Below are 20766 nucleotides of genomic sequence, written 5' to 3'. Positions count from 1 at the left end.
CAAAGCATTCAAAACATCACAACACCAGCAGACACTTCCACAAACCAGCAAACCCAGAAATAATGATGAGTGACGGATACGAACCAGCAACCAAACTGAAACCGTGAAACCATAAACCACAGCAGAGCAGCCCAAAGGGATGATTTGAGGTGAAAGTGCCCATTCAGGATCAGTTTTTAGACTCAACAACAAAACAGAACAATCAGATGCAAATGCATAGCTAAATATCAGTTTTCAATCTTAATGTTCAGAATTTTTTGTTTGTTTGCAAAAATTCCAAATAGTGTCTGAAAAACTGACTCTGTGTCATCGTGCAAGGGCAACTTCACCCTAAAAGAGTGAACCAAACCAACAAACCAGCCAGCGTGGGCAGAGCAAACAACTGACAGACCAGTTACACAGATCAAATAACCAGTAACAGGGTGTGAACCTGAGAGGGGGTAAGCTCACTGGCTCCCAGCGACTGTTGATGGGTAAAATCAGGGAGAGAGGAGGGACAGGTTAGCTTTAATATCCAAAACCTTCTTCACAATAGCTCTTAGCAAAGGATTATCATCTGTTATTATCCCTTTGCAAAGCATGCTGGTAAATGCTGTATGCTGTAAATACAGGCCCTTACAGACCTGGGTGGGCGTGGCTTCCGCATCACCAGGGCTTAAGTCCAGCTCCTTAACCTTCAGTGTCGCAGTCATGGTGATGGCAGTCATGACAAAATGAGGAGGGTAGGGGTACGGAGAAAGAAAAATGTGAAATGGATGATGGGAAAAGCTGGCGTCTTGCCCAGCAACCTTGGCGTCAGGGAGTGCTGCCGGTCATGTGACCTTTTGCGCCAAACCCACAGGAGCAGTAACGTGAAAGGTCAATAAAGGGAGACAGCAGGCGCTACTGACTGCTCCTCTACTAAAAAAAAAGGTTCACAGTCTGTGTCAAAGTATATTTTCTATCATATGTTACACATACGTTTGCTGAGGAGTCTACAGTACTATGTTTAGAACATGAAACACAGTCTCATTCACTGTATTTACAGCAAGACTACAGCTGCCCCCGTAAGTTTTTAGGAAATCTTCATCCAACCAAGAAATCGGCAAGCGGCCGCCACAGAGCTGCCGTTGCAGTTTGACTTCAGACAAAGGGAACGAGGGACAGGAGGTTGAGGAGAGTCCTGAACCTCAGGGATCAGGGAACGTGTAACACTGTTAACTCTTAGCATTCATTTGCAATTATGTACAAACCAATAGCACGTGTTCTAGGGTTGACGGGGGTCACTGGATCTAGTCTGGATATCTATCTATATATACAGCTAGAACATTTAATCGGCAACTTATCTTTCAGTGTCGCCCTTTCTCTGCACTACAAAGGCAAAATGCAGCTATAGAAAATAAGAATAGCTTATTGCTTAAAGGTGCAGCAGACAATATTATTTCATTATCGTTCTGGTGGAAATAAGGTCTGAACTTGGCTATCATGAGGGGCTCAGTAGAGGTAGAGTGATAGACGGGGGGGGGGGGGTTGCATTGTGTGCGTTCAAATTGCCTACTGCAGCTTTAAGGGCTTATTTATTTGCGTGTTAGAAATGTATACCATTATGTCACTCCATTTGATGAGTGTGACATTGATCGGCTGAGCGTTAAACACAGAGCAACTGCACGGTGGGGATGTCCTTTTCAGCATGACAACGAATAATCATTTAGAGATTTAAACATCTCTCAAAATGTGTCCTGCACATCACTCAATGTAGCTGTATTGTGCCATCACACCGTAAGTTCGACTCGTTTCCTAACACTCTCTGTACAGTATTTAAATCTCTTAATATACCTTATTAATATCTTACATTTTCTCTATATATTGACAATATAGACACTTTGTTGTCACTTAATACTTTGTTTAATCTTACTTATTCTTATCTTTGCTCTTTATTATAAACAACACAGTGGGGTTGGCAGGGTGCAGGGATGGTAAGAAAACAAGGAAATATTTGGTAAAGGAGGTGGTGGTGATGGGAGTGAATGTGCAGACATACAGTTCAATCATTCAAACACACAGGAGGTCAGGAAGTGGAGGAGGGTTTGTGTGGTGTGTTGTGTTCACGCAGCAGGGTCGCACATCTCTTGCGTCCACGTAGCACTCGTGTGAGCGTGGTGCCTGATGCGTGGAGGCGTGTGCGTCGGGGTGGGAGGGGAAGCCAGCTTGTTCAAACCAGAGCTTAACTGATCCTCGGAGTGATCGCTTGGTGCGTCACTGACAAACACCGGCAACAACGCCAACTTCCGCTGACTGGAGACCACGTTCTCTAGGTAACACAGGGTCAGGCCGAGGGGCGTGGCTAAAATCAGGGCTAAGACCAAGGACTGGCTCGCTGTCAGCATCACAACCAACAGGAAGACAACTAACAGGCAGGGCAGGAACAGAGGGGAAGGATTCAGGAGGTAGCGATGCACGGATGGAGGTAGGTTAAAGGAACACAAGGAGGAGAGGACGGAGGAGGGAGGTGGGACAGAAAAGAAAGAAGAGGGCAGAGAAGAGAGAGAGGGGAGGGAGGAAAAGGTAGAGACAATTAAAGGACAGGTAAGAGAGGAAACAGAGGGAAAATGGAGTTGTGTTGGGTGCCAAAGAACAGCAGGAACAAAACTAATGAATTTAGTAGGCAGATCGCTGGTAATAAATCCTACCAAATGAGCCCATTTTAATGCCAGACTGTCACGAATTTGACGGAACATGGGTGTAGTCATATTGGAAAGCAGAAATCTGGGGGCACTGACAGCGAAAATCTTTAATTTCCCTGCTGACCTGAGCTTGGACACAATGGGAGAAAAAAAGCTCAGTTTCTTTGTTAATCCTGGAAGCAGCTTTGTGGGCAGACACCTGGTGGCATTCTTCCCCAGAAGGGAGAGAAAAAGCAGGACGAAAGAAACACATTTAACCACACCCCTCAGAGAGAACCAGCTCCACCAATTTGCTCCTCCAGCTGTCGCTCTGGTTTCAGCCCAGCAGCCCTCCTCAACTCCCAAAAGATCTGAACTGTGTGTTTGGGGACTTGTGATTGGACAGGAGGCCTGAGGGTTTTGTGTGAGGCGTTCAAGATCGGCCAGCTGCTGATCAGAGAAAGGAGAGGCGGTGTTTGAGGGGAGGGCCCAAGGTGTGTGTGAGGCGGTGGCGTCGTCGATAACGTCGTCGTCTTCGGAAATGTCTGACAGGCCGCGTTCGAGCTCGGAGATGGAGTCGAGGGAAGGGGGGATGGAGGAGAGCGAGGATGACGAGGAGAAAGAGAGAGGAAACATGAAGATTGACTGATAGAGGTGGAATTTGGGAGAGAACACGCACACCAGAAGAGAGGAAGAGGGGAAAAGGAGGGAAAGGACCCAGACCGATAGAGGAGAAAACAACAAAGTAGAGAAAGACAGAGAGAGAGGGAGAAGAAAGGAGAGACCGCGCTCACGCATCCACAAAAGGTCGGAGCAAGCAGTGAAGAAATAAGTTCAACATAAAACCAAATCAACCGAAGCAATGTGCATCAAAAACATCATTCCATTTTTGATTTTCACGAAATGATGACGAAAATGTGAACATGCAAGAGGGGAGTGACAGAAGCAGAAAGAAAAGGGAAGCGTGTGAAGGGAAAAAAGAGAGAGGGAAAGAGACACAACATTAGTCAGTGAACAACACACCAAAAATAGGTTAAAAGTGAACGTAGCAGGGTTGTGCAGAGTACAGTTGTGAGCAGAAACAGTGTCAACGGGGTGCCGACCACTGAATGAAGGCTAAGGCAGAGGTCAGTTCCACAGCGCTGGGGCGTGAGCGAGGGTTAGGAAGAGAAAAGGGAAAGTGGGGAGAGGGTGGTGGGAACAGGAGGCATGCATAACATACCGTAACACACTATATGTACTGTATGCTCCAGTGCTAAGCACAGGTGGGAGCACACAGGACGCTCAGCAGAGTCAAGCTAGAAGATGTCATCGTGTACATGTGCCTGGCTACCTATTATAGCTGCTCTGAAGGCTAGCTGCAGCTGCCTATGCTAAAAATCCAGAGACCCTCATATTTGTCAGGTAAATGAGGACGTCTTGTTGGTCTGTGTGCCTCTCTCACTCACACCCATATTCACAGCTTAAAGGCAACGTTAAGTATCTAAATTATCCTGTAAAAACAGAAATGACATTAGCATAGGACTATTATCGTCTACTAACTATGGGTGATTTTAAGTCACAGAGGTAACCAGCCAACTGCAATCCTCCCCCCAAAAAAGCATGACCCATTGTAGTCTAAAGGGCTATGATATTGTTATTTTACCCTGACGAATTTCTGTATGTAACTGCAGTGAAATTTGCTGCAAACAAAGCTTTCATTTCCCTTCAGGTGCCAGTTTTACTATTTCATTGTCGATTTGTGTAGAGCTTCAGACATACAGTCCTGTGAGAGCAGCCCACAGGAATACTGCTGCGCGGTTCCTCACGTGTTACCTCATTGTACAATGTTAGTATCCCAACCCAGGACAAATGCATGTTGTTACAATGTTAGAAGGGATAAAATGTGGATTTTTACACACACTAAGGACATTTGAAAGCTCCGGGATGCTTGTATTACACCTTAGGACAAACCAAAAAACAGTCACAGCTAGAAATATGTTGATTTTTCCATCACCCACCAACATAATGTCTCTCTGTTTGACACACAAACACATAAACACAACAGCAAAGAACATATCATTTCTCACTGTCTGGCTTTCTCTTTCCTTCCACAAGCGCATGTATCCACACATGAAGAAAACACGATACACACACACCTTAGAGTCTGAGTGGAGCTCGCGTCCGTTCTCAGCTGTGTCCCTGCCCGCCTCAGTTATGCTGATCACTGGCGCTAAGGAAGGAGGAGAGCACAAAATCAATTAAGAACACACATACATTTTTACTTCTCTACAATTTAACACACTGTAAAAACTGGCTGATCCTTCTGCTGACAGCCACAGGATGTACTCATTCAGTCCAAGATCTATGGTTTGATTTTCCAGAGACAGAAAACATTTTCTACACGAGAAGGTCAGAGCTGACTCTCAATTCAGTCCCATACAAGGGAAAAATAAATTGATATTTTTCTCTGTTGAATACTTTGCAGTTACTGTAATCTCTACTTTAGGCAGGGCAGGATGCAAGTACACACACTGTGCTTCAGTCGTGAAGTAAAGCAGAAAAAGGTAGTACAGTAGTTAACAATTTAACAAGAATGTCGACTTGCAGTGAAACAATGTGTCCAGCAGGGGGCAACGTAAGCCAGTGGAATACCCTGACACATGTGACACAGAAGTGCACAGCTGCATGAAGCGGGATCAGTAAGCCACATCCTGAAAACCACAGAAAAACGGTGTGTACCATTTTCCAAAGACAATAAAATATGTGTTTAATTATTGGTTGTGCAGATGATATTAGTCCAAGATGAATTATTAAATGGGATCGCCGCTCAGATATTTCTGAATTCTTTGCAGCCAGAATGAAAGAATATGAGTGACTTCATTTACATGCGGTTTTTCTCTGTGTTTCATGAGGGACGTTTTTTCTTTTAGACACACGTAACATGTGTGCACATCTTTCCGTCTCTTTCTTTCTCCTCCTCCGTCTCTCACTGTGTGACAGGAAACATATGCTGCAGCTATTTCCTGTATCTGGTCAGACACTAGCATTTGACATCCAAACACACACACACACACACACACACACACACCCTCCATTCGTGACCCTGCTTCTATCTGCCCGTCATTCCTTCCACTCCTCTATTCTCATCGGTCTATTGCTTAGAGGGAATCATATCACATCCTCTTTTTGTGTCTTAGGTGTGAGAGCGTTACCTCCATCCAGACTGCGGCTGATACGTTTGGATGAGGTGCGTTCAAATTTGGGGGCAGGTCGGTCTATGAGGGAGCTGGCCATGCGGGTCTGGGCCTGGGTTCGCCCGCTGTAACGGAACTTAGAGCCCAGAGTCAAGAAGCGGGCCTTGGTGGGAGGTTCTGGTGCATTTAACCTAAAGATAAGAGATAGAGGGAGAGAGAGAAGCATGGGGAAGTGTGGGAGAGAAACAGGAATTTGAAAACTTTACAGGGATTCAAAATTCAACAGTCAAAGCGACATGTGCATGTGCAAGGTGGGCAAAAATGTTTCCAGGCAACTCTCCCCTCAACAGGATATTAAAGCTTATTCTCTCTTATTCTCTTATACACGCAGACACACAAACATGCAATGATGAGCTCCTGGTTCACCTTTGTGTGTGTGTATTAGTGTGTATTCATTGCCCAGGGCATCAGACTGGTTAAACAGCCAAAAGATACACTCTCTCGACTTGTTGTCTGGGAAGAGAGCCAGCCTTTTGTTGAGCATGATAAAGCACGCATTTCTTTATTGAACGTTACCTAACAAGCTGTTTCAATTTCCCTAAACTGGATAATCTCTGAAATCTGTGTGCATACACAGGACACGTCTGCTTCATAGTGTGTATTTGAACTTGTGCGCTTCTACCTGAAGAAACTGTGGTTCTCCACACAGACTTTCCACAGCCTTTTGGCAGACCGATGATTCTGGAGTTTGAATCCCACTGTGCTCTCAAACTGCTCCGTCTATCAAAGACACAGCAAAGCAAACAACAAAAACAATGACTTTTTGTCCAACACACAATGTCTGATACTCTGTGATGTTAAAAGTATAGAGATTAATTCCATGTGCTGCATTCTTTTGCACAGGACTGAGTAAATCTCAGTATCTATCTGTGCATGCGTGTGTGTCTGGGTACATACCTCTCCTGGTCTGATCTTAATGTAGAAGTTGTTCCTCTTGTATGAAATCTTGAGTATTTTGGGCCAAGCAAAACGATTTATCCGAAGTCTGTCTTTGTAAACCAGGAGTCCGTTGGCACACACACCCAGCATGATGTCCACACCCTCAGAATCCTGTGACAGTCAGATTCAAACATACACAACATGCATGTTATTATAAAAGGAATCATCAACCTCTGTGAAACATCTGTGTATAATGCCTGTTTGTGTAAATCGCTTCATGCTGTATATCCATTGATTTCTAAAGTAGTCTGCTAAAGGTCAACAGAAACTCAATTACCACACACACAAACACTGACGGTCAGTCCAACTCTAACATGGTTAGCCGACACACAAACTCACTAACAAAGCTTTTAAGTCCAAGGCCATCTGGTAATGTAAGGGAAAAATCTGTTGGACTAATGGAGAATGCGATATATTGATAATGGACAGTTTTACTGGGACACACAAACATATCACATGGCCTTGCCATGCTATCAGCTGCTCATCGATCTCTGTGCTCCAAGCAGAGGTACATCTGGTTCTGGCACTTTGGCTTGGAACAAGCGGAAACTTCAGTCTTCGGTGAGTGCAGCTCTGGAAGAGTGTGTCTCAATTTTGAAAGTAATGCCAAATAATTGAATACAGAATAAAAGTTCTGGTGTAACAATCCAGGTTGACTATTAATATTGAATTGAATATCAATAACTTACATATAAAATGGAACTGAAACCTGAGGTTCTGTAGAGCTGTGAGGGACCTGCAGAGTGAAAATTAATCTATGCAATTTGCTTTATTAATGAATCTGCTGTATCCATTTCTGTCCCTGGTGCTGTCAGACTACTCAACCTCAAATTCAATTCAGATCAAAACAGCCAGTGAACAACAAATTAAAGACATGACGACCGCTGTGAAACAGCAGCATTTGTTGCAGCTAACACTGTTATTTGCAGACACAAGACACTTTACACATTTACCCAATCCTTTTCCATCAACTGCAAGTTTTGCTCAAGTCAAGCTTTTGCATTCATTTTTTTTATTGCCTTATTTTATATTGCGATTTCTGTAATATTTGGATTAATTGTTCAGGGCGACTTCTGCTGCAGTTACACTTCAATTTGCCTTCAGAGGGTTTCCTGTCAGCCCCTTTCATGAAGTTTATCTTACCTAATCATCACAATTGTCTCCATCATATGGCTGCTTTGCTTCTAATGCAGCACTGGGATAGACAGATTTCTCCCTACATTACTGATTAACACCAGTGGGAAAGGGTGAGTCCAGACAGTGTGTGACAGTGAACCGGCATGCACAACAGAAAAACGTGCATTTGTGTGTGTTCAATATGATTCTGATAATTGGACATGTTGTATTTGAAATGGTTCCTTTTTGGGCCTTGGGGTCATGAAGCTTCCAAGACAAATTAATGGCACAGGACAGAAATAGATCCGCCCCATGAATTCCCACAACTTCGGTATGTCATAAAAAAAGATTTTCAGCATTTTGAAACGCTCTCGCTGCTGCTCTCCTCTTCTCCCCTGCTTCTCCCTTTGTGTTTAAAGCAAGTGGAGCATGCCCTTAAAGGGCACTCGCCTCTTTCTCTCTTTCAAGGATCCGTCCCCATCTCCCTCTAACCTTAACTCTGTCGGTCATGTCTTTGTCCTCTTCATATCCTCAATCTCACATCCTCGCTTTCTATTTTCAAACTCTCTCCCTCTCTCTCATGCATATTTCCCCCATTTTTTTGCCCGTCTTGCACAAAGACACACAAACATACTCAGATACACACGGAAACATGTACGCAGTCTGCTGATGACCTGCTATCCCAATGAGAGAGAGAGGGGCTGTTCCCATGGCAATGGCCTCCCTGAGTGTTTGTACAGCTGACACACATGCACACACACACACGGATACAGTGACACAAACATGCAGACACACAGACACACTCTTTCCACATCAAAGAAACCGTGCTAATCCCCTGATGTCTACAACAATGGAGAGGAGAGGAGAGAAAAGGAAAATTCATTCATTTATTCAGACCTTGGCATGGTGCAGGTCCACCCCGTACATGGACAGTTTCTTGGCATTTTCTAGAAACTGGGTGTCGGCCTGTGCTGGTGTCATTCCCCTGAACACACAAAAAGGCGAGTTACAACAAACAGCCTCAGATTAACAGCAGTATGCTGGCAGAAATCCATGATGTTTGAATTATGAAAAACAGACAGCTACAACTTTTTAATGACGAGAAAGACATATACAGTAAACTTAACCCTGACCTGTGAGACTTGTGGAGTTCAAGAATCTTCTCCTCCATCTCTTTGTTCTGATTGGGCGCAAAGGTCCGCTGACTGACGTAGTCCAGAGGTCGAGGCTGGTCGGGTTCATAGTCGCCAAATTCTGCCTGTAAACCAAAAAGACGCAGCCACTTCACATAAACTGATGCATAAACAGAGACGCATTAGCAGGCAAAGTCACATGTGGAAACATCCACACGCAGTGTATTCTACCTGCAGCGTGTACGACCCCAGCAGAGCGTGAGTAACAAATGAGCACGGCAGTCGACCTGAAGCCACGTCTTCACGGAGCTGCAGACACAACAGGTACCTACAGGGGAGGAAAACAAGGTTTTAGTTGAAACTTACAAAAGGAAAAAAAAATGAAAGACCTGTTGTAAGCCTTTCTTTGAACTGGAACCGGCTCCATTCTTCATGATAATAATAAAGCGATCCCAGTAGCCAAAGTGCTTCTCTTCCCGTGAGGCCAGGGTCAGCTGGTGAGGATTAAATGTCTTTGTTGCTGCTGTGTTTGTTGTATAATTTTCTTAGTAGGCTGGTACACTGGTTTATTGGGATAACCTTATGTCTAATCCTCACCATGACATACCCAAATTCAGTTGCATAACATGAGCATTTGCGGTTAGTGAATTGTGCTTTGGTAGTGTGGATTTACGGCAGTGTGCGATGCTGTCCTCTGCAGCGAACCTTCATGGAAGAATTCATTATGTGAATGGAGCTTCTGTGTGGATGACTAATTCGGACACCTCAGGATGCTGGGAAATGCATCATCCTGTGTACTGAAAAATGTCATTCAAAGTCACTTTAGTGGGACGGACACTTGCTGACATGGAGGCTTAAACCCCCAGTCATCCAGTTACAGGGTTTCTCTTCACCTGGCAAATATATTGCCCAAGGACAATATTGTCCTGTTAATATGAGTAATTACAGAATGAAAAATAAGTGAAAGTATCTTAAATGAAGGCCAAACTTTCCATTTATACACAAATACACATCAATCCTGTGAAAAATCAGGTATGAAGCTGCATTTGTCTGTTGAAACTGAACAAAAGATGAATAATCAATTAGTGCAGCCGGCGCAGGCCAGCTGTTGGTACTTGTCGATGTGAGTGCGTGTTAGTGAGTGTGAGTGTATTTGTGCGTCCTCGATTAGCCTTTAGCTACGGCACAACCATCAGAGAGGTTGTTCGCTCCATTAGACATACACTGCAACCTAAATGGTGTGTGCTTGGAGCATGCCTGTGAGTGTATGTGTGTGTGCATGCATATGTACAAAAACTAATGAATTAACTAAGTGCACAGTGCAAACTTGTCTGCTTTTTGTGTTTTTCTGCACTTTTGCAGTGTTGCTTTAGGCATGCACTTGAATTATAAAGCTGCACCTGACAATATTTTTACATCAACAACAGGTCACAAATGATTACAGGCAATGTGAAGAGGGTCACTCTAGTAACAATCCCACAGAGAACTATCACCCAAATATGCAGTTCCTCAAAATTCTATGGAGCCTTTTGACATCTTTCGGCTCATTGTTTTGGTTTCAGAGCCCATAACTTTGCTTTTAGCGAAAAAGCTCTGATAAGCCGTTGCTACATGCCCAGCACCAAACGCTGGACAAAGTTGGCATCAAGGTGGTGAATGTAGTGCGGCATTTAACAGCTGAAGAGTTTGGCCCTTTCTAGAGCCGGTGTTAAGTTTGTCTGTTCTGGGCTACTAGAGAAGCATGGTGGTCCAACATGGCGGACAGAAAGAGGACCCACTTCCTCTTCAGCCATTAAAAGCTCATTCTAAGGTAATGAAAACACAACAGTTCTTATTTCAGGTGATTACCCACTAATGGAAACAAACCTATGAATATTATATTCCATGTCTGCCATATTCTGCCAACAGATTCCCAAATCTTGCATACTGGTCCTTTAAAGAGGCGATGATAAGTCAACGTTGTGTTTATAGTTTGTCTCTTGCCTCTGATGGCTATTTAAAAAAAATAATTAATGCAGGTTGAAGCAAATCATTGCTACAAGTCCAATAAGTGTATGTATGTGTGTACCTGGTAATGTCTTCAGTAAGCAGTGAGGGATCGGGAGGGTAGAACTTGACGTTGAATGCAAACTGCCAGTTGTTACCTGCAGAATGAGAGTGATTTAGAGAACAATGACATTGTATATGTATAATCAGTACAGGAGAATATACTATCCATATACACATTATTAGAACTACAAAAAAAGAGTCTAAAAGGGGAACCTCTTTGATTTATGTACCAGCATTCTAATGAGGTTTGCCTGTATTTCTGTGCAATTCCATCCATCCCTTTGCAGATCTCACCCATCTGTCTAATGCAGAACAGCTTTTAGACTGTGCTAAGCCTGGTACATCATGCATGCATGCACACACGCACACACAAGTATGAAACGGATCTGGTATTGCATAACCTCATTTCAGCTTCACCAAATGTCAAACTGTAATGTTTATCATCATCAAGACATCACATTTCCTATTTCCATTCCCTCAGCAGCTCATCTTGTCTGCCACCTTCCCCATCTCCACCCTTTTCTATATTGCCTGGCTCCGCCCAACACCACACACGTAGGCATTCGCGCGCATGTACACAAACGCATGCGTGCATGCATGCACGCACGTGTGCACACAATTAATAGAAGATGGAGATCACATCATCTGGAAAATTCCATCCGGGAAAAGATGACATCACATCGAGACCATTTCCTCCTCCAAGGTCATACACACATCCAAGTATACACACATGCGCACACGGGAACTCCTCACATACAGAAACACATACACGTGCAGGAGCAGAGCCGTTGCAGCTGCATCCCAGAGGAGCAGGAAGAAGGATGGACACTGACTGTCTCTCACTGCAACTTAAAGATGCAACACACAGATGAGGTGAACCCAAGGTGAAATATCAGGTTTCCATTGCTTCCACAGATTCCATTTCTGACACACGACGCACAGAAAAGGAAAATCTTGAGTGCAGACAGTCCTGTTTCCTCGTTTGTTTGTGTGTGTGTGTGTGTGCAGATGTGTGTTGGTGTCTGAGAGCGAGATTGAGTTTGTATGTCTTCTCGACAGCACTAAGTGCTTTGGGAGTCTCTCATGAGCATTTCGTCTTTCCACACGACCACGTGCCGCCCATCAATCCGCCCCATGATGTACAGAATAAACACATACTGATACGTACATGCGTCCCATCCCTCACCTCCCTGCACTAGATCAACTGCACTCTTTCTGGCAACTATTCCCCACTTCTCCTTCCCTTCATATTAGCACATCCTCTTTACCTCCCCCCAGCTTTCTTCCTTCATATCTCATATCTCATCCACAGATATTTCCTGCCAAGCATTTGGGTGACTTATTCCTTTAAAGGATATTTTTCTATATAACATTTAAACACATATTTTTAAGTAAATATTTGATTTGGAGGAATGTAGGAATTTTAACATGAATTCTAAAACATGCTTGCCCATATGATCCTATCACTTTAGCGTACGCTAAACAGGGTTTTTCAACCTTCAATTGACTGCAAATGTACTATGACAGCATGGTAAGACACCCAACACTATAAAGGTTAGTGTGGTTGTGGAGAGATAACATGTGTGGCTGCAGTTAAACGTTAACAGAGGCCACACGCACTGGAGAGGTCTACCGACTGGACTAAATCCAGACTCTTCAGCCTTTCTGCTCGGCCTCAGCAGCATTCAGGCCGACACTTAGAGCGGAATCCTGTTCTCATTATCTGTCGAAGTGAAATCAGAGAAGGAGCTCACTTATGCGGATTAAGATTTACTTTCTGTGGTGCTCGCTTTGGTCTAAGGGACTAACACTTGATTTTTTCGTGCTATTTGTTAGATGGGATTTGACTGCAGAAATTACGATTTTTGGGTTTCATCTTCATTTTGTATCACTTCTCCTAATTCTGATAAAAAAATTCCCTCTTATTTTAATCCTTTCTTCTTAAGCACATTCACATTTTGCCAAACTTTCCATCAGCTGACCTACGAGTTCTTCTCCATCGCATTCTGATCGGATTCACCGCTTTCGTTCTTTTTACATGATTTTCTCCATTTTTGTAACCTGCCCTCAAACCGTGATGCCACAGACACACCCACACAGCTTTGTTCATAGCTAGCAGCATTGTGGGCAGGACTTTCTCCAGATCTAAGAGAATAGACAGAGCCTCTATACCCAAACCACTTAACAACAATCAACTACACGACAAAAAAACATGTTGATCTTAATGTTTTTGCCTTTATATAACAGCATGGTCGTGTAACGCTGTAAAAATGCAGTAGGTGCAGCACCTCCGTCTTTCCAAAATAATTCAGGGGCCAAATAAAAAAAAAACATAGTACAGTATGCAGTGACGTAGAGCCGAGCATGTGGTGCTGTGTCTGTACACACAGAAGTATCCAACACACATGCAGTCTCTCTCTCTCTCACTATAAACATTCACACAGACACAGAAAAATGTACACAAATGAACACATGCGGCCAGCTGCATACCCCTCGTTCACGAGCCACAGGCACACACAGACACACACACACAGCGACAGAGCCACAAAAATACAGGCATGCATGTTCACCACACACTCCGTGCTGCTTACACATGGAACCACACACAGTCTGCACACACCCAGATGTAACTACCTCACATATACTAATTCTAAAATAACACTTTACGAGCCAAAATGACATGTTTTTACAAAGGCTCCCTCTTAAAAGTGCAACTTGAAGTTTTAGGCTGCATGTTTTGTCTTATATTGTAAAAGGATATGCGAGAAATAAGCAGCAAAAGAAAAAAAAAGTAAAGATTAACTTGAAGAAAAATCAGCTACAGTTACAGATATTCTTTAAAAACCCTAAGAAAAAAGACGTTAAGATTAACAAATAATAAATATGACAAACTCTAATTAAATCCTCAACAAATTAAATGACACAGCTGGAGAAACAGCAACCTGATTGAACATCATCAAGTTCATGAACGTCACCACAAATGGAGGACACCTTTTTAACTGTTACAGGAGCAAGCTTAACTATGCTCGGTACGCTTGATAGCTGCCTGTCAACAAAAGACGCTGATGCGCCTCGCCCTGCATTTATAAATGAACAACAGTTAATAAAGAGATTCATGAATAATGAAGCAAAGTGATCACACTTTGGTAACCTCTTCCTCGCAGCCTTTTCCAGCAAGACTGCTGTCGTTTGGTTTCAAATGTCTGTGCCTTTGTTTGACTTAATTGTGGCCCCTGTATTACACGAAACATCTTGCAGGCTGAGGTAGACATAGATGGATGGATGGATGGATGGACGTGCAAAAGGCTGCAGGCGTGTGATTTGAAAAAATAAAACTTACTGCGTATCTGTCTCTTGATTTCCTTGGTGGGATCCAACCAAGACTGGAGCGAGCGAGAGGTAGTGAGACAAGGCAAAAGGAAAGTTAACTTCTTTCATGAAACAGTGTCAAAAGGCACCAGACAGACATCAATGTCTGGATTTTCTGAGTGAGCAGTGAACACCACTGACTTATTTGGCACATAAAGTGGATGTGAGGAATACATACCATCTGTTCATGGCTGTCGATGTATGTCAGACCAAAGTAGTCTTTCTCCAGTAGATTAAGGTGCTCACACACCTTAAAGAATAAGTACTGACCCTTAGCACGTTTCTGCGGAGAGACATTCAAACACAAAGTTTAGGTTTGGACATGATTGTACTTTTTGATAATAAAACACAGTTAAAAGCTACTAAATAATGTTTCCAAGTTTCAAATGTCATTTTACAGCTTGAGAAATATGATGGCAAGACACTTATAACGTCACTGTTCAATCCTCTCTATCAATGCATCTCTGTTTGGTCCGTTTCATCTACATCTGTTCCATTATTCTCTTGCTCTCTTTCTCAGTTTCTCCAACTGTCTCTGGGCAACGCATTCCTTCATAGGCCCGATGGGAGCTTTAGCCATAAAATCCTCCACACTCAACTATGACAATGACATTTAGCACACATGCATGCACGAGCATTGAGCGCACACACACACACGCACACCAGTGCCCTTTACACAGACAGTAGGCCAGACACCAAGAGGGAGGAAAAGGGGGAAAAAAGATGAGAAAGAATGAAATAATCAAATGATTTTCATTTATTTTCAGTGAGGCAGCGCAGCGTCTGTCTGACACACCAAATGGCAGTGGCATTTCACAGACAGACTCACAGACGGGGCAGGGAGCGTGGTGAAAGTGGAAGGAAAGAGGATGAAAGAGCGCATTTTTCTTCTTGTCCTGGGACAACTGAAAACATCTGCGGCATTTTCCTATACTTGGTCAAGCGAATGCACCACATACAGAAAGTCACAGTGTAGTTGCATTCTGAACGCCCCAACGAATGTGAGAATGTGACCTTTCAAGGTTTCTGCGTCTGAGCCAGCGTGTCTCCAAGCAAGGCACTACCTAAGAACACTTGTCTAATGGCTGCAGTTACAGAGTCCTTCCTTTTATCTCTGAATTTCTAGATGTCTGTCACCCATGGTTATGTGACAGACACTGATGTGATAGGCCTTATCAGGACTATTTACATATAGCCAAATTAACTGCTGATCATTAACTATATAAAAAAACAGCTTTTAAATACTTCCCCACATTACATTTTGTATCCCCAGCAACATAAAGGGCTGTAAAGGTCGAACGACCTTAAATACCCACATCACCAAGTTCCAAGGTGCTATAATTACAAGACTCACATGAATGGAGTCATAAAAACATAAATCAAGGGGAAGACTGAAACCATACAGTGACCATAAAGGAGCTGGAGAGCTAAAGTGCTTGTCTGTATCTTAGTTTCTGTGTAAACAAGTGGCAGTAAATTCACAGCTCTACGTGTCAAACCAACAGCAACTGTGCATAATATCTGCAAATACTACTTGACTCATGTCAGACTGAATCTTAATGAAATCCTATGAAACGGTACTTTAAACCGTGTGACACTCAAATCCCGCTGAAACCAATACTAATGAAATTCTTAGAAACAGCATTAAGACCATGTGACACTAAGGCTCTCCTTTGAAACTCTATTTACAGAGAGTCAGAACAGGCCTGGACAAGAATTTCAGTCAAGGAACTACAACTAATAAAATATGCATTAAGTTATTACACTGGGATAAACGTGATGCCATCGGTTCAGAAATTGGACACAAGGATGATAGAAGAACGGACGTGGAGTAAAAGTAGGAACTATTGCGTGCGTGTGTGTGTGTGTGTGTGGTATTGTGTGTGTTGGAGGCCTGCTGTGCAAAACAGAAAATTTAATCTCTGGAATGCATTGTGCATCTCTCCCTCTCGCGACCTAACTATGCCAGTGTGTGGAGGGAGGGATGGATGGATGGATGTGTGCGTAAGAGTGTGTGTGTCTGTGTGTGTGTGTGTGTGTGTGTGTGTGTGTGTGTGTGTGTGTGCGTACTTCAGGACAATAGCAGTTAGCTGCAGTATCAGCGTTTTCTGTAGCGAGACAAAGCCGCTACTGTTCAAACGGCCGTAGACACTCACAGGCACGCCGCTGGGCGTTGGCATGCTGTCGATAAGGGAAAAAGGGTTTCGCCGTGGTGAAGTTGCCGGTTGAAATCCCCAAACCCAGTGAGAAAATCTAGACGTGGTAAAAGCTCACCATTCTGTCGAGGGGCCCTCGACCCAGGCACTTAACTGTTAACAGCTCCAGTGGACCTACACGGGGACTATTCTGGGCAGCTTACCACTGAATGTGAGTGAGTGTGGGAATGTGAGGAGGGGTATTGCTAAAAAAGTGCATGCTGCTTGGGAAAGTTTTTAACCATGAGCTACAGAAATAATGAGAAAAACAGGTCACTAAGCAAGACACAGTTTTGGTCAAATTGTTTTTTTTTCTCATTTGCTAAACTAAATACCAAATTAAAACACTTCTGGGTGGCTCATTTATCTTTTTAGGGACCTTAGAAATCCCAGACGTCCTACTTGAGAAATAGCTTTACTCACGACTACACTGCTATGAAATTGTTACACCAGCATGAAAAACATGTGATGTTGTGAGGATCTGTGCGAGCATGTCTGAGTGTGTGTAGGGGGGTTGGGGCACGTGCTTTTTTGGGAGTAGCAGATGCAGAAAACTAATCTGGTTGGACCCCCATAATCTGTTTTCATGAGTGTGTGTGTGGGTGTGGGTGTGGGTGTGTTCTGGTCACCAGACAAGCCCCTGTAGCGTGCTCTGCTTTGCTCCGCATTTATCCCCTAAACCACGCCCAAACACTGTGAGCGGGTGCTTCTGCCATAACTGCACTTTGAGCCAGAAAGTTAAACACCCCTACACTCCTGCTCACACACTGACATGCACACGGACACAGGAACACACACACACACATACCAGATCTGATCCTATTAGCAATTACATCATTGACACACTGGCACTCACGTGTGGCCTACTTGACTAGCCAAAGAACATATGACGGACAATGTGTCAATCCTCTCTGTCAGGATGTTGTGGGGAAACTAACCTGTTGATTAAGGCTTGTGGTGAGAGTCAGTGTCTAATCTGTCCCTCACACACTGAATCAGTCACATCAAATACAGAAATGCTTATAGCTATAAGGACTACTTTATCTTGCACCATTAAACTTTTTACAGGAAGTCTGGCAAAGCCACAAACACTCTCTATGTTCTATCACATACTGCAATTTAGCACACATTGGCCAGAGCACATCCCACGTGATCAGAACAGAACTAATCTCGACCCAGTTGTTTCTCTGGTCTAAACAGATAGAAAGGAAACGTGAAAGGGCTGCTAAAGCAATTCACAGCAGCGTGACAGAACACTGGAACACTGGACAGAACGTTGAGGAACATACTTCTTAAATTGCACAAACGAGCTGCATCCAAGACCATTTAAGGGATCACATCTAAATAACATCACCGTGCTCGACACTGTTTGTGCGTCTGTCTCTGGGTTTTTCTGCCCGAGTCTTACCTCCACCTCACAGGTGAAGTCGGTCCCGTCCAGGAGGGTCACATGACACACCACCAGCTTCATCTTGGTCTTCCTCACCAGGCGAAGTGGTGACTGGAAAATGGAGGTCTGACCTTCTCCTCCTCCCTCCTCTTCACCTTCCACCTCCTTCGGCTCCTCTGCTCCTTCTCCCTCTGTTCTCACCTTGGCCTCTTCGGGACTTTTCTCAGCACTCTCCTCCACCTTCTCTTCCTTGGCAGGCTAAGGGCGTTTGCGAGAAAAAAGGAGAAAAATGATGTCAAAGCGCAGCTGCACACGGTGTTTCCCCCACTGTGGCCATCCTTTAAAGCTTACAATCTTCTTTAAAGAGCCATAATGAAGGAAATGAGTGAAGATCTGACTGTGTCCAAACTCAGTAAGAAGGAACACTGTGCTCTTTCTATCACCCTCCTTTCGTTATTCCCCCTCTCGTCTGAATCTGCTCTTAGAAACTGCAGGCGTTTCTTTTGGCCTGATCACTGAAATGTTGATGTCACTGGGTGGGCCTGGGTGCCTTAATGTGATCACTGGATGGAACATGTGTGCATGTGCATGAGGGAGAATGGCTTTGTGTGTGTGTGTGTGTGTGTGTGTGTGTGTGTGTGTGTGTGCGTCTTTCTCTTGGCTTAAGCAAAGGAGGAAATTTGTTTAGGCAAAATACTTTTCATCAGTTTACTGTTGGGGGACAGGTTTGGTGGTGGTTTCACCTCTGTGGTTACTAACTAGCCTGCAGCAGGGAATAACGCTCATACTGAAATGGAACATCATGCAAAAATGTTACACTCTATTTACAATAGAGTCGGAATAGTTCAGCCATTCCTTGCACATTTATGCTATTTCTCTTGTTCAATCAGAGTAAGCAACATCACATCGGTATGTCCTCTGAAAATCACTACAGTTATAGGTGATCCAAACTTTCACTTTTCACTGGCAGTGATGCTCCTCTTGTTAGTCAAAGGAATAGTTATACAGCTTTGAAATTCATTTCTTTGTCCTTCTTGCAGAGAGTTAGATTAGAAGGTTGATACTACATTCATGTTTGCGGGACTATTTCTTGCCAGGCTCGTGGTTTTCCCCCTGGTTCCAGTCTTTATGCTAAGCTAAGCTAGCTGGCTGCTTGGCTGTAACTCCATATCTAGTGGACAGAACTCGCAGCAAGACAGCACATGAAGTTACATTGCAGAATTGTTGAACCACTGCTTTAAGAGATGCTGCTATTTATGCCTTATCTGTTTATGTTCCAAAGTGTCCACACGCTGCACGGACCACACCTGCATCCAGAGCATCTACTGGGCCGCAAGGAAACCATATGATTCGGCATAAAAGCAAAACAGTAATTATATGACTTTATGCACAATCAAATACTATTTTTGCTATAATAGTCTACACCTGGTGTAGCCTTAGCTCTATTATTCCTCTTGGCTCCTGTTATACCCCCAACAACAACAGAATGACCTAACCAGTCCATTATCACCACCTTTTAGCATTAAGCAGTAAATAAAATCTAAGTCCAGCCACTAACTTTCACTCTCTGAATATTTTCTGAACATTTCCCATCATATTTTCAGAAGAGACCACAATGAAATTAAGTTTTGGTTTAGTTTAGTTTTTAATAACTCACACCAGGCTAATTTCTGTGTTGCAAGAATAAATAGAGATTAATTCTCAACTAAAACTTACTTCATTTGTGAATCTGCATGTGAAGCCTCAAGCACAGTACTGGGAGGGCCCTAACTACTTTATCGTCCAGCATGTGTACTGATGGGGAGTGGAGAGAAATTAGGCCTGGTATGACCAATACCTCAGTGTCCGCACTGGCGTTGGAATGAGATTCTGCTTCCTTTTCCTTAACTTGCTCCGACTTCACTGCCTCCTTCTCTTCCACTTCCTCTGCGTGACCGTTCACTTCTGGGGCAGGCCCCTCTTCTTCCTGTGTCACCGTGTTGACAGCTTCCTCTGTGGGGGGGGGCTCCTTGGTCGGGGAGGTCTTCATGTGGATAAAAAAAAACACATTACAAACTCAAAGTCTGGAACATTAAAAAATGTTTGCTGCTTAATAATTTAGGCAAATTGGAGAATTTTACCTGGCTCTGAGACTTCTGCTTCTTAAGCCATGTTGGCAGGTATCGAGATATTCCTTTTCCCTCTTTCCCCTCTTTCTGCTTCTCCTTCTCTTTCTCCTTTTCCTCTCCCTCAGTGTTCGCTACTTCCTGTGTTTCCTCTGCAGCGTTCTCTGACTGGTCAGGCTGAGCGGCTGACTCCTCGGCGTTCTCCTTCACCTCAGTCTCAGAGCCCGCTTCTGTTGTCATGGTGACACGTCAACCTGCAGAGCGGGAAAGGAAAGGTGGTAAGTATCACACAGTGAGACAATTATTCTAGTATTTTCATTGCTTGTTTTATATAATACACAGTTGTGTTTAGGTTTCATTTAATTGGATCACCATCCTCAAAGATATGGCAAAAAAAAGAAAATGAAAATGATACTCTGGCATTCATTTGCATGTTTTGGCTGCTGGTATATCACAGTGAGCAAGAGAAAAATCAGACTGCCACACTGAATGTGGCATGAATATGAATTTTTCATGGCACGCAACTTGAATTTGAGTCTGACTCTGGAGTATCTTTTATAAATGAGCCACATGGTCCCGTTTTTTATTCTTT

At 43.6% G+C, this 20766-nt stretch overlaps 1 protein-coding gene across 12 annotated transcripts in view; it reads right to left on the bottom strand.

The window, feature by feature from the left end:
• epb41l2 (erythrocyte membrane protein band 4.1 like 2) overlaps positions 1–20766 on the bottom strand; it is a 54254-nt gene that overhangs the window by 12881 nt on the left and 20607 nt on the right. For 5 of the 12 annotated variants that reach the window (XM_041958846.1, XM_041958845.1, XM_041958844.1 and 2 more), the window contains 15 exons: positions 20190–20428; positions 19907–20092; positions 18088–18327; positions 14663–14767; positions 14456–14498; positions 11135–11210; positions 9298–9394; positions 9067–9191; positions 8831–8918; positions 6776–6928; positions 6501–6598; positions 5837–6009; positions 4781–4854; positions 624–674; positions 431–463 (listed from right to left, as the gene is read on the bottom strand). In XM_041958846.1, the coding sequence (XP_041814780.1) occupies positions 431–463; positions 624–674; positions 4781–4854; positions 5837–6009; positions 6501–6598; positions 6776–6928; positions 8831–8918; positions 9067–9191; positions 9298–9394; positions 11135–11210; positions 14456–14498; positions 14663–14767; positions 18088–18327; positions 19907–20092; positions 20190–20414 (1767 nt within the window). In that variant the 5' untranslated portion in view covers positions 20415–20428. Of the gene's footprint in view, positions 1–430; positions 464–623; positions 675–698; positions 3288–4780; positions 4855–5836; positions 6010–6500; positions 6599–6775; positions 6929–8830; positions 8919–9066; positions 9192–9297; positions 9395–11134; positions 11211–14455; positions 14499–14662; positions 14768–18087; positions 18328–19906; positions 20093–20189; positions 20429–20766 lie in introns of those variants that run through there. The other 7 variants (XM_041958850.1, XM_041958853.1, XM_041958855.1 and 4 more) reach the window with 3 other exon arrangements.

Source organism: Chelmon rostratus, chromosome 18 (assembly GCF_017976325.1).
Source record: "Chelmon rostratus isolate fCheRos1 chromosome 18, fCheRos1.pri, whole genome shotgun sequence".
NCBI lineage: Eukaryota > Metazoa > Chordata > Actinopteri > Chaetodontiformes > Chaetodontidae > Chelmon > Chelmon rostratus.
This window is presented reverse-complemented; position numbering and strand designations above follow the sequence as displayed.